The sequence below is a fragment of the Elephas maximus genome, chromosome 8 (assembly GCF_024166365.1).
Source record: "Elephas maximus indicus isolate mEleMax1 chromosome 8, mEleMax1 primary haplotype, whole genome shotgun sequence".
Taxonomy (NCBI): domain Eukaryota; kingdom Metazoa; phylum Chordata; class Mammalia; order Proboscidea; family Elephantidae; genus Elephas; species Elephas maximus.
The window spans coordinates 57,873,874-57,888,599 of record NC_064826.1 but is presented as its reverse complement, the minus strand read 5'-3'; the positions used below and the strand labels follow the sequence as shown (position 1 = coordinate 57,888,599).

The window sequence follows — 14,726 nt, the reverse complement described above, 5'->3', positions numbered from 1 at the left end:
GTAATTGGAAGTAGCCTGAAAAGTCAGGAAGATGCAACCCAATGGAAGGGAGGTTGATAGAACACAGCTGAAAGAAATAATAGGAAAAAAATAAAACTCTTTCGTGTTTATTCCACAGGTTTTTCAGAATACTCAATAAACCAGAACCAAAAGAATGAGGAAGTGGTCAATTTTACCAAAAGCTGCTGAGAGGATTAATAGGATGAAGACAGAGAAGTGACTTTAGCAATATGGAAGTAGTTCATGACCTTGATAAAAGTTATTTTAGTAAAGTGGGGTCGATACAAAAGCCAAGTTGGATCAAGTAAAAAAAGAGGATGGGAAGTGAGGAAATGAAGGTAGTAATTATAGATGCTCTTTCAAGAAGGTTAGCCACAAACACATGAGAAAGAAAGAAGGGCAGACCACTTTTAATCGTAATTGCAGCTTAATTCCTAGCATGCGTTACAGCAATATCACTCTTCAGCAATACTCTGCAACCAAAATAGAGACGGTGAATAAAAAAGTAAATTTCAAATAGATTTTTTCTTACCTTCAGTGATTAAATTTAATGTGTCTTGTTTCCCATCTCCTTCTTGCGACTGGCCTGGATCAAGCGAGGTCTGAGAAAGGCTAACTTCAGCTGATAACTGGTCAAGGCTTTGATAACTTTTCCTGTAAAACAAGGATGAAATACTACTATAATTTCTTCTAAAAAAAAAAAAAAAAAGGATTTCTAGAGATATTCTTTAATGATTTTCTTCAGTTTATTGAATTCATGATTAATTTCTACTCAGCTTTCCCCCTGAATTTTGTCTTTATCCTGGATCCAATATGATCTCCATTACACTTTTCCCCCCACCCTCTTTAGAGGTATATCTGTTTAATCCACTGAAAAAAGAAAAGAAAAACGATTTGTCAAACAAATTTAAGTCCTTATACCCAAGTTTGATTATCTAGCTGATAAGAAATGGAGAGTTCTGGTTATTACCAATTTTCAAAGGATCAGAAAATCTACAGGTTACTCTTAAAGCAGAAACAATCCTGGCATAATTTAATACTAACCTATTGTCTCCTAAGCACTTCAGAATCCTTCAATACCTTCATATTACTACAGAGAGTTGTTAATAACAGTAATAACAAATTATTACTACAGATTCTTATAACTTAAAAGGTTTTTAAATGTTGGATAATAAAATGTCTATTCAGTTATTTTAATACACCATCAAGATAATTAACCTCCTTTCCTCATCTATTTCCTATTATTGTGAGGACCATTTTCTATTAATCTAATTAATTGGGTGTAAATTATAACAGAAGAAAAATTCATTTATAAATGGAAATTAAAGGAGTAAGTTAATGAGATTTATTAACTTTTCCTAATATTTAGTTCTATTTCCTATTATTGTGAGGACCATTTTCTATTAATCTAATTAATTAGGAGTAAATTATAACAGAAGAAAAATTCAGTTATAAATGGAAATTAAAGGAGTAAGTTAATGAGATTTATTAACTTTTCCTAATATTTAGTTCTTCAGGTAAAAACGACCAAGAGATATACACAACTGTTGTGTTTTTCATATTTAATGTAAGAGAACAGAGTTAACTATTATTTCCAAATATAAATTATTTAGGAAAAGGAATATTTTGGAGGATCAATATCAGTTTTACACAGTAGCCAACGCTCCATCTAATTTCCTAGAAATGTTATCTATTTTACAGGGAAGCACATATAATCTGAATGATCTACTTCATAGTTACTCTCTATTCATAAACACAAGAGTAGACTTGGTCACAAATTTATCAAAAGTCTGTATATTAGGTATGGCTTGAATATATGCTGAGCCACAATTTTATGTTAATCGTATCTCCATTCAAAAAAAGGAAGAAGGGGGGGAATATTCCTTTACTAAAATTGGGTTGACTGTTAAAAATAAAAAAAGGCAAAGCCCAATAGGTTTACCAAGACAGTGGTTATTTGAAGTTGCTTTTGTACTTATTCCTTATCAATTAAGATAAAATTTTACAGGATTTATTAATGAGATAACAGTTATCTATTTGTTTTTCCCTCTAAGAAATAAAGTGACGAAAGAGGTGGTAGAATAACTTTACTAGACTAAGATACAAGCAGTATTCTCAGTTTATAGTATGATGATTTTTCAAATGTCAATAGTACAAACGTTCTTAATTATAATTTTTAAATAGCAGGAAATTTTTGATAATTATAATAGATAATACTTATATGTGCTACACAGCATGTAATAAAAATGATAATATTTATGTAGAACTTACCAAAAACTAGGCACTGTTCCACATACTTTATATATCATAACTTATTTAATCCTCACAACTATCCTAGGAAGTTGGCATTATTACTACTCCCACTTGCTAGAGGAAGAAACGAAGGCACAAAGAAATTAGATTTGAAACTAGTAGACTGGCTCCCGTTCTGTCCCCTTAACTACTACACTATTTCCTCTCTAGTATAGAAAGAAAAGATCTAGCTTCTCATTTTATCAGAAATCCTTCTTAAAGAACAGCCTTGTTTGCTGAGAGACCACACAAGTATACTCTATTTAATCGCATCACTGAAAATTCTACTGAATTCCTATTAAAATCTTATTTCTTTAGCTATGGGGGAAAGCAAGAGCACAGGAAGTTAATAAGAGAAGTTACAAATTTCTTTTTCAAATTATTTATCTGAGCCTAAGAGATAGGAGGCTTTCTTTTTAAATTGTATTATGGCTTAAGATGAGTTTCTGACACTAATTTTTTATCATTGTAACCTTTAATATTTTTAATTAAAAAATTATATATAGAAATATTTACAAACAGCAAAATACGCAGAAGCAAAAAGACATAGAATTCATTTAATATTGTAAGGATGGAGAGTTAGACAGCACACATTAACAATAATCTCAAGGACTGCCACTAGTACTCAAAGGAGGAAAGCCTGTAAAAGCAGCCTGTGACAAGAGCAACATAAAATGAGCTTTTTGGCTGACCAGTGAAGTTCTTTTTTGAGAATCACACTTCAGAATCTAAAGTGATTTTGGAAACTTCTACCTATTAATTTTTCACATTTAGTGAATAATCATTGAATTTAGAGGCTTTATTTAACCAAGTATCAGTGAATATAGAAACAGAATATGATAGATAATGATGTTCTGGGGCAATAAGGAAAATTCCAAGCCAAAATTAAGCATCCAATTGATAAGATATTAAGAACAGTACCATTCAGTGTCTTCTTTCCATGAAAATGACTACAGACCCACCATCTGAGAGGAAAGCAGTTCAGCTGCTTTTAGTAGTGACAAAGAATGGGTTTGGCTTTCACATTCTTACCTGATTTCCAGTGTGACTGGCAGCTCCATCTGACAAGCATCTTGTCATGCAGTAAATTATTTGTCTGTGGGGGTTCTGCCTTTTAAAGTCCACTACTAAGTCCTATTTTAGAATCCTAAATGTAACCCATCAGACACATCAATCCAATTAACAACCTATTACTATTTCCCAGAATAGGATTTAAAGTATATCAGTAGCTTACTTAATCAAAATCTAAGATAGTAAGAGTCATGCACTATGACTATATAAAAGCTTATGGTTTAATTTTGCAATTACACTGTTAAACATAATTAAAATTAAACATGCAGGAATTATGCCATATGCCGTAAGCATCTGGGATGTAATAAAGTTCACTAAATTCAACATCTAACTACTTAAATATTATGTTGAAATCACTTAAATACAAACTTCTATATACAGGACTGGGTACCAAAAAAAAAGTAAATTAAAAGAAAATTAAGCAATAGGCTTGAATTAGCTTATTAGTAAATTTTTCTACAATCTTATGTTTTGAAACAATGATCAGAAGTAATGATATGGATAATCGATGTCATTTGTTTTCTCACTAGATATGTAGAGGTCAATAATAACTTACATAATCTGGTAGTAGTTTAAGGAGCCTTGGTGGTACAGTGGTTAAAGTGATTGGCTACTAACCAACAGGCCGGCAATTCAAAACCACCAGCAGCAGGAGAAAGATGTGGCAGCCTGCTTCCGTAAAGACTTACAGCCTTGGTAACCCTATGGGGTCGCTAGGAGTCAGAATTGATTTGATGGCAGTGGGTGGATGATGGGTGGTAGTTTGGCAACAAAGTGTGATGCATAGAAGGATCATTCATACGCAGAAAATAAAGAAAATACACAGAGAAGCACTTGAATGTACACAGGGAAACAGGTATACTTTTTACTCTTGGTTTGATTTCATAGAAATTAAGAAAAAAAATAACCATTTGCCACAGCAAAAAGGCTTGGCAATCTATTTCTGAAAACTATTGTTGTTATTGTTGCGTGCCATTGAGTAGATTTGATTCCAGCACATAGCAACTCCACGCAACACAGGAAAACTGGCCCGTAAGGTTCCCTAGGCTGTAACCTTTACAGAAGCAGACTGCCACATCTTTCTCCCACAGAGCCTCTGGGTGGGTTCAAACTGCCAACCTTTCAGTTAGCAGCTGAGTGCTTAACCATTGAGCCACCAGGGCTCCTTTCCAAAAACTAGACAATAAAACCCTTATAGACCATATCAGAACATTGTCTAACATGCTTGCTTTGGACACATCATCAGGAGTGATCAATCACTAAAGGGAGACATTATGTTTGGTAAAATGTAGAAGGCCAACAAATATGTGGGAGACCCCTGGTGAGATGGAATGGTATGATAACCACAACGATGGACTCGAGGCTGATACAGGACTGGCAAATGTTTTTTTCTGTTGTATATAAGGTCGTCATGAGTCAGAGTTGACTCAATGGCAGCTAGCAACAACAACATGGCAGAATATTATATTCTCTTAATTTAGTAAAATTAATGGAAGGACATAAGTACAGTCTGATGGGGAAGGATACATGTGAGTCATGTAAATATAAAACTGTAAAAGATTGTTGCAGCCTCAATGTTTTAGTAACTACTATAGGTGAGAAACGCTAGAAAGATAACACATGGAAAAGAGAGCCCCCAATACAAGCAAAGTGATTGTATTTACTCCTCAGAAAGTCATTAAGAAAAAGTAAAAGCCTAAATAGTAGATCATGAAAGGCATATATTATAGCTCATGATTCTCAATAATTTTGCAATCTGAATAATAGCCAAATTGGGAGACAGTGACAAATTTAGAAGACTTAAAAAAGCTTCAGTAGAAAATATAAATATGATGACCACATAATCTTTTGCGTTGGGAATATGTCAATCAGGCAATAATCTAACAAGATTATATAACAGATTGTGTGTGTGTGTGTATATATATATATATATATATAAAGACATTTAGATGGAACTTATTGGAAACAAAAGAGCAATTACTCTATTTAAGGGAAACAATTACTATTTAATTTTAAAACAATTACTATTTAATTAATTATGTATTTAAGGGAAAGTGCTTTATATAATTATTGTTGCATTTTTGCTATAAGCCTACAATGCTTTAACAGTTTTTAAACATGATATTCCCATGTTTAAAATGAAAGAAAAGATATAAAAACCAGCATAGCTAATCTTGTCAGGTCTAAGTAAACAAGAAATGAACTAGAAATCATTTTTTAAAGCTTCATAAACAAATGAGTAAATGGAAGTAAATTTAAAATCTTCCATTTTAAGAAGTATCCTACCATGAATAGGATAACTTAGCCAAAATAGGAAATGGCTCAATTTAAGAAATATCAACAGGACCAACAAATTCATTAAATAAATGAAACTGCATACTCTCTTTCTTCTCTAAATTGTATGTGAAAGAAGTTACAGAGATTCTAGAAAAACAGCTATAGAAATGCTATATTTTTAGCAGGAAAAATCTTCCAGCATTAAAACTATGACTAGGTTTAGGGCTCGTTTCTCTCTCTTCAGGCTACCAAGAGAGCTAATGATCCTTACTAAAGAGGTGTTGGCCACTTTCCCCATAATTTGTAAGGTTCTGCTGAACATATTTAAGATATTGGTCAAATTAAAAGGAATTAATGAACAAGCAGTTCAGGAGCCTTGGCTCATATTATAAATTTGAGGAGAGTAAAAACTGGATCTCCATGAAAAAGTATTTGTTTCAAACATGATTTATGGAATATTCCTCTGTTCTGAAAATCCAAAGTCTCCATTTCTCCATGAGAAAGTTGGGGCTATTTTATTCAGAACAGTTGGGGATTTGCTGGTCATTTTAACTTTACATAAGGTTCAGAATGAAGAGCTTAGGAACCTTGGATGGAATACTCTCCAAACCTGGAAGATACAGGGTTACATGAACAAAAAAGACTAGATAGAGTATAAATAAAGATTCATCAAGCAGCTATGAAGTGCAAGGCAATTACCTCATTTGATCCTTATCATTTTGTTAGACAGGCTTTGGAGCCCTGGTGGCACAGTGGTTGACAGTTTGGCTGCTAACCAAAAGGTCTGCAATTCAAATCCACCAGGCACTCCTTAGAAACCCTGTGAGGCAGTTCTACTCTGTCCTGTAGGGTCCCTCTGAGTCAATACATGTATGGAAAGAGAGGGTCAAAGAGAAAAAGTATTGCTCAGTGTTACACAGCAAGGAAGTAGCAGAGATTACTACAAATCCTGACTTTAACCTCCAGGTCCAGTGCTCTCTGTACTACACTGGAGCTGCATGCTTTTTTGTTCAGAGATATCAATTTGGCAATATGGCCATCTAACAACAATACCGACATCTAAGTACAGATAAAGGATGTTGCTGGGGAGAAAGCTCTGTCCCTTCTTAAGCTAATGGAGTAAATCAGTTACGAAGTATAAATTCTGGATCCATGTAAAACATGAACAAAATGTTTCACTACCTTCTTTTTTGAGACTGCAGTTTACTTTTTCTGCTGCTATAATGCCAAACCAAATAAACCAAACCCATTGTAGTGCAGTTAATTCTAACTCATAGTGATCCTACAGAATAGGGTAGAGCTGCCCCATAGACTTTCCAAGGCTGTAAATCTTTATAGAAGCAGACTGCCGCATCTTTCTTCTGTGGAGCAGTTGGTGGGTTCAAACCAGTGATCTTTCAGTTAGCAGCTGAGCACTTAACTACTGCACCACCAGGGCTGTTACAGTACTTTGTGAAAATCATTCACTATTACTACATGCAGAGATAAACTAGAAATAAATCTTCCACTCTAACTCCTCAATAGGTAGCTCTGTGGGCAGGGAGGGGTACATGCCTTTTGGTTAAAATATTTTACTTTTCCACTACTTAAAGTGGTGATGTGGAAATTAGGGAAAAAAAAAGGCGTACTCTCTTAGTTTATCAAGATTTAATGTTGTTATGATATTTTTGCAGTTAAAAAAGCAGGAGTACGTCATATGTTATATATAGGCAATGATACATGCTCCAATTATTTCTATAAATTCAAATTTTCAATCACAAATTAAAAATACAGTAAAATAATATTCATTTATTAAAATAAATATGGTACAGAAAGGTAAAATTATATACTAGATAGTAAGATATATTGTAGTTATTCATAATTTTGGTAAAGATATATAAAGGAACTAGATCCCAATACATAAAAGACCTAACTAAAGTCAGTACCTTGAATCATACTAAGAAGCTTGCTGCAGATGTTAAAGAGGGCTCTACTGATCTATTCTGTAAATACCTGCTCATTTTTCCTACTTATCTCCAACATCAATAAAACAAGACAAATGCACTAAAGTCCCTAGCAAATCTTTTAATAACAAAGGCCTGGAATAATGACAAATTTATTTTGAGTTCTATCTTTGACAATTGAAAAAAATCATACAGCGAAGCAGCTGGCAGTTACGTCTGTGCTAAAACACTCCTTGTAGAAATGTCTGGCTATTAATTACCTAGTGAAGGGCACCCTAAGAAGCACAGGTAGAAGTATAGCTTCTATCAGTGAAATTTAAAAAACAAGGACTCTAAAAGAAGAGTAGGGAAAGAAACAAAATGAGAGAGGGAAAGAAGGGAAGAGAGAGTAAAAGAGGAAAGAAAGAAGAGAGAGAAAGGAGGGAAACGGAAGGAAGAGAAAAAAGAACAGAAGAGGATGACAAGAAGAGAAAGTGGGAATAAATAATCAGAAAATTAACAGAAGAAAAACAGAAAAGATATTGAAAAACTGACTAAGATATTAAAGTGACTAAAAGCCAAAGAGGGTAACACATTATACGAGCTCTAAGATGAAGATTACCTAAAGGAACACAGCTTAAGATTTTGCAGCTCTCTCAACATTAGGACACTATGACTAAATGAAGTAGTCCTGAACATTCAGATAAGGAAACAGAAAAAGGATCTATGGCCCATAGGTGGAATGATTATATCTTGTATAGCTTCTAAAAACTAGATTCATAGAAAATGAGCAAAACTCTTTCAGACTCACTAAGCACAAGTTAGTATCTTTCTATCCTTTCGTGAGATGGAATTTTGTTTTCTAACTTGTAGGAAAATTAATCCTAAAGTAAATACAACACCAAAGCTCAAAGACTTAACTGAAAAAAAGGATTGGCTAAATGACAGTGAGAATTGGGTAGCTGGTACATTAAAAGTTAACAATTTCTCAAGATATTTTACTTCCCCAGGGTGCCTTGGCTGTAAAACATTAACACATTCACTGCCTTAACCTAACCTTACAAAGCCAAAGTAGTCCTAACTCCTACCTTTATCCTAAACTAATAATGAATTTAGAAAGAATAAATGAGAAACCAAAGTGAATAGCTATATGGTTTCGGTACCAAATTTGTTAATTAGTTGGAAAAAAAAGTATTACACTTACTCATACCACTGTTTATTGTGTTTTCGGTAAAGCAACGTATCCAAGGCAACAGCATTGACATCCAGAGCTCCTGGGGAAGGCCACTGGTTGGTGAGGTGGGCAGTTAACTCTTGTCTTGATCTTAAATCATTATTCTTTAGCACAGTCCTGTGAATATTAAGATGGTGAGTCCTTTTGTTTTTATTGTTCTGCAATGGCAGAGGAACCTAACGGTATCAATTTAGGCCCCCAAAATTCATCTTTTTTAAAAGGTAGGTTAATAGACTGTGTACAGAGCTACAGCAAGGCTGACTGGGGTTATGACTATTCTGTCTTCTACAGTATGTACTTTTAATTCTTTTACTGCCGGCTACAAAAAATCACTTCCTATGGTTCCCAAAGATATATTCCTAAAGGACATCATTGTTTAGAAATAACCAAAAAAAAAAAAAAAAGCCTCATGTTGCTTTTTATATCTTAACTAAAAAACAATGGTGACATCTTAAAGGTATAGCTTATCAGATGTCAGTTAAAATATGAAAGTAAAAAAGCCACCTGTATGATTTTCTAACTTCAAAATTCAGAAATAATCCATAAAAGTAATTTAACTCAGTAAACAAAAAATAATCAAAATGAATTAAAAATTGAATGTAGAAAATTATAAAATAAAAAATCCAAGAGACTCCTATATCTGTTTTTTATAGAAGTGGCTAGTAATAAATCTTCATGAAAACCATTCAATCAATGACAAATGCATAGAACAATATAATCCACTCAAATATTTCAACCACAGAATTAAGCCATTTTAACAATTCACAGCATTCTTTCATTTTTGTAGAACCATTACTCGTTAATCACAACTTGCAAAAGAATTAGCTTGCCAAAATTTTAACTTGACCAACCAACTGATGATTGTCAAAAGGCTAATCCAACACTTTAATTGGTAAAGAAAATTTAAATGCATAATTCTCTTTGCAAAGGTTTTACTCTATAAACCAAAAAAACCAAACCCACTGCCGTCGAGTCAATTCCGACTCATAGCGGCCCTATAGGACAGAGTAGAACTGTCCCATAGAGTTTCCAAGGAGCGCCTGGCGGATTCAAACTGCCGACCCTTTGGTTAGCAGCTGTAGCACTTAACCACTATGCCACCAGGGTTTTCTTTACTCTATAAAGGGTCCTAAATTACCTTCTAAGCAACCTACATCCTCTAACAGGAGTCAATGACTTTCATGTACCAAGGTTCTGGGCCATTAACTCATAAGCAGGGCAGTAATATGTGCCTGCCACTAATGCTCACAGACGACACTCCTGTGGTGTACGACAGAGTTGGTGAGGTGCTGCCAGCACACTCCAGTGCTACAGAAAACCTGCTTCTCACAGGAACTATTCAGAGCAAAATGTGAGAAAGGCAAATGTGCATCTGTGAGGAAACGGCACTGGTAGAACTCAATAATAACTAATTGAACAAATCTCCAATTTAGAGTGTATATGTTTGTTGGAAAGTGAAAAGGTTTTACACCTCAGAAAGCAGAAAGAGAAACTGAAGTTTCACAAAAGTAAGATTTTATACATTTGTCCACGGAGAATTTTTAGCTAATGACAAATTAAGGTAATGTTTTTAGACCTTTGTGCTTAGAAATTCTAATGATACTGTTTTCTATGGGCAGCTGCCAGTCCTCTGAAACAGATTAAAGTGTTCTTTTGCTTATCGAATATGTATGTTTTAGTCCACAGATCATCTACTTTCTTTTTTTTTTGAGGCATGTGGAGACAGTAAATCTGGGCACTTGCCCTATGACTATGAAAATGAAAGGTTCCTGGAGGGTCCTTGTGTACGGGCCCCCTCTTTCACCATGCTGGTACACTCTGGAACAGGCAAGTGAATGAAGTTATGTCGAAAATCCCACCCCTGCATTTTGAATCTTGACTAGAGTAATAAATAGACAAAACAGTTTAGTGCTCATTCTAGCAGCAGGGCCCTGACCCACCTGCACCAGCAGAGACCATTCCTGCAGTTCCTGCTTCTCGGGCCTCTGAAGTGGCTATGCCTACCTCTTTCCATAGGTTCTGCTGGCTGCCTATCTAGTCTGTTAGTTGTTGATATCTTTCTAAGACATTCTCCTAGCTGTCTATCCATTCTGTTAGTTACTGATATTGTTGTAAGGCATTCCATTTGTGCTGAAGAGTATTAATTTATCAATTGACTATTTCATGAGTTCTTTAAATGTACTCTCAAATGCCTAACCAGAACATGTCTTTGTTGGATATATGTAAATTCAACATACTGTGAATTTATAGGCAGAAAAGCTCTCCAATGAAATCTGGAATCCAGCTCCCAAAATTTTGAAATAGTTTGAAACAAAACTGAAAAGTTTTCAGTTAAAGTTCATAGAGATATTTTATTTCTCAGAGGAAAGATAGCTCTTTATCTTAAACTCTCCTTGGCATGGCTGTAATCTTATACAGAAGCAGATTGCTAGGCCTTCTTTCTATGGTACCACCAGGTGGGCTCAAACCATCAACCTTTAGGCTAGTCCAGCATAAAACCATTTACACCACCCAGGAACCTACAGGCCTCCTTAGCGTGCCATATAAAGTCCTTTCTCATCTGGTCACTCTCTACATTTCCAACCCCCAAGACATACATACTCTCTGGCCCTTTATGCTTGAGTAACAAGGAGCCACCATGCAGGGGCTCTTTGGTGTGAGTGTTTTTACAGTTTCCTCTGCCTGGAAGACCCACCTCTTTCCATACTACTCTATCAAAAAGTCTGTACCACAGAATTAGCATAAGAATCACAGCCTCATTAAATCCTTCCAAATACATTCTCCTTTACAATAAAATCTTTGTCCCCACTGTATCTCATACAAGCCTCTATCATAGGACTTGTAAAATCTTGTTACCCTCATTATTTCTAAATGTTTGTTTCCTGTCTAAATACCTTGAGGGGAGGGGCTAGAACAAATATATTTCTGTATTCTTAGCTCCAAACCCAGCATCTAGGACAGAAGAGTGACTCAATAAATGTCATTAGAATGAACAAATATTGAACTCTACAACAGCAAATTTTATCATTATCAAAATAAGTGATGGCCCACAATTCTGAATCCAAAGGACAACACAGGATCTTAAAGAATAGGAACCTTGATGAAGGGAAAGACAACACACAATACAGGAGAGGTCAGCACAACTGGGCTAAACCAAAAGTAAAGAAGTTTGCCAAATAAACTGAACGCTTCGAAGGCCAGTGTAGCTGGGGCAGGGGTTTGGGGATCATGGTTTCAGGGACATCTAAGTCAACTGGCATAATAAAATCTATTAAGAAAACATTCTGCATCCCACTTTGGAGAGTGCCATCTGGCGTCTTAAACACTAGCAAGCGGCCATGTAAGATGCATCAACTGGTCTCAGCCCACCTGGATCAAAGGAGAATGAAGAACACCAAAGACACAACGTAATTATGAGCCCAAGAGACAAAAAGGGCCACATAAACCAGAGATTACATCAGCCTGAAACCAGAAGAACTAGGTGGTGCCCAGCTACAACCAATGACTGCCCTGACAGGGAACACAACAGAGAACCCCTGAGGGAGCAGGAGAGCAGTAGGATGCAGACCCCAAATTCTTGTAAAAAGACCAGACTTATGGCCTGACTGAGACTAGAAGGACCATGGAGGTCATGGTCCCCAGACTTTCTGTTAGCCCAAGACAGGAACCATTCTCAAAGCCAACTCTTCAGACAGGGATTGGACTGGACTATGGGATAGAAAATGATACTGGTGAAGAGTGGGCTTCTTGGATCAGGTAGACACATGAGACTCTGTGGGCAGCTCCTGTCTGGAGGGGAGATGAGAAGGCGGAGGGGGTCAGAAGCTGGCTGAATGGACACAAAAGAGTGGAGGGAAGGAGTGTCTACCTGTCTATTTAGGGGGACAGCAACTAGGAGTATATAGCAAGGTGTATATAAATTTTTGTATGAGAGACTGACTCGATTTGTAAACTTTCACTTAAATCACAATAAAAATTTTAAAAAAAGGAACCTGGAAAATAATCTAATCAGCAAGGGAAGACACCAAATATAGAATATATTCTATGTCAAAACTATTGGAAATTAAATATCACTGCACCTTTCTTGCTTAAAAAAAAAACAAAACTAGGTAGCTTATAATGTTTAGGGAAGCAATTAAATTACTCTTACAACCATAAGTATCACTGCTTTGTTAAAATAACAAACTTCTAGTCTAGTGTTCTTTACCCTGACTGTGTATTAGAACAACCTGTGAAGTATTTAAGAAAAGATTGGTACTGAAGTTTTACCTCAGATCATTTCAATGAGATTATATGATGGTGGTAACATAGAGGGCTAATGAAAATGAAGGCAGCCCTCAATGAGATGGATTAACATAATCCTGCAACAACGGACTCAAACATACCAATGCTCATGAAAATGGCGCAGGACTGGGCAATGGTTCATTCTGTAATACATGGGGTTGACTCAAAGGCAACTAACAACAACAACATGATGATGGGGCCCAGAAAATGGTACATTTTTTTATACTCCTCAATGTGAATCTAATGACAAAAACAAACATTTTTCTTGTATGAAATGATAAACTAAACTACATCCGTCTCTGCCTGCTCCTTCATCTTTCATGGGCTTCTACTAGACTTAGTCCTTAAATGTCGATGTACCCAAGGATTCCCACTTTTATTTACAAAGTCATCAAACAGTTTCCCTGTAAATACTGAGTATACCAGCTTCAAAACTGAGATCCTACATTCTTTTGAGTTTTAACTATTATAATCATTATTTTAAAAGAAAGAGGAAGAAGTAAGATTTCTATAGTCTCTTTCCTTCTTTCAGAGATTAGGTTCAAGTCCACTGCTACTTCCAAGCTCTTTTTAAAAATCTAGGAATCTATATACGTTGATAGTACCGAACCAAAAAACCAAACCTGCTGCCGTTGAATCAATTCCAACTCATAGTGACCCTACAGGATGGAGTAGAATTGCCCCATAGGGTTTCCAAGGCTGTAAATCTTTACAGAAGCAGACTGCCACATCTTTCTCCTGCAGAGCAGCTGGTGGTTCAAACTGTGGACCTTTTGGTCAGCAGCTATAGCTCTTAACCACTGCACCACCAAGGCTCCATACTTTGATAGTAATGCTTAGCAAATCTAAAGCTATTCTTTGTTCATTTGTTTGATTCTGTATCTTCTGGCTTCATACTTGAAGTTATTCCCTCTTCCTTATTTGCTTCTTTCTCACCTCAGGGGCTGTGCCGATGCTTATGATGTAATTATACTTTCAGGTGCTAGAAATATATAAGGCATATAACCCTTGGCAGTTAAGAATTTAACATTTTGATTCTAATTATTCCTAAGCAACCCCAAAGGTCCATGACATGAAACAATTTTAAGTCTGATTAGGCAATACATTTAAAGCCCATGGTCTATGAGATGAGTTTTGAGAGCGAGTCTAGCAAAACGCCTAGAATCAGCACTGCAGCAAACTTCTGTTATCTTCCACTTATCACTTATTGTCTGATGTGCTGTAATTCTTAAGATGTACTCCGGTGAGTCTGTGAACATGGCACACTGGGAAAACCTTCAGCTATAATCTTTGTGAAAATAAAGAAAATCTATTATACCATGACCATAATAATGCAGTTTTACACTAATCGGCAGAATAGCTAGGTAGACAGCATCGAAGGTCAAAAAAAGGGAAAGTCACCAAACGAGAAGTCATTACATACTTCACTCCCTAACTCCCTTAGGAACAACCGAATAATAGTTACTCTCCTCTAGCTTCTCTTCACTACTCTGGAAGAGGAACAGGATCTTCACTCAGAGACTACTTGTTTTCTGTTGGTCTCTACCCTCCACCCAGTGAAACTCTGTAAGGGCAGGGGCTGTTTCATTCATTCCTGAGCTACAGTATCTAGAACAGGGCCTCGTTCATGTACTTACTCAACAGCA

At 35.8% G+C, this 14,726-nt stretch overlaps 2 protein-coding genes across 6 annotated transcripts in view; one reads left to right on the top strand and one right to left on the bottom strand.

Annotated features, from left to right (window-relative positions):
* Positions 1–14,726, bottom strand: part of RUNDC3B (RUN domain containing 3B) — a 143,396-nt gene that overhangs the window by 16,777 nt on the left and 111,893 nt on the right. For 3 of the 5 annotated variants that reach the window (XM_049893154.1, XM_049893151.1, XM_049893152.1), the window contains 2 exons: positions 8,767–8,913; positions 533–654 (listed from right to left, as the gene is read on the bottom strand). In XM_049893154.1, the coding sequence (XP_049749111.1) occupies positions 533–654; positions 8,767–8,913 (269 nt within the window). The remainder of the gene's footprint in view (positions 1–532; positions 655–8,766; positions 8,914–14,726) is intronic. The other 2 variants (XM_049893155.1, XM_049893153.1) reach the window with 1 other exon arrangement.
* The window catches only part of SLC25A40 (solute carrier family 25 member 40), a 90,976-nt gene that overhangs the window by 55,999 nt on the left and 20,251 nt on the right, over positions 1–14,726 (top strand). The window lies entirely within an intron of this gene.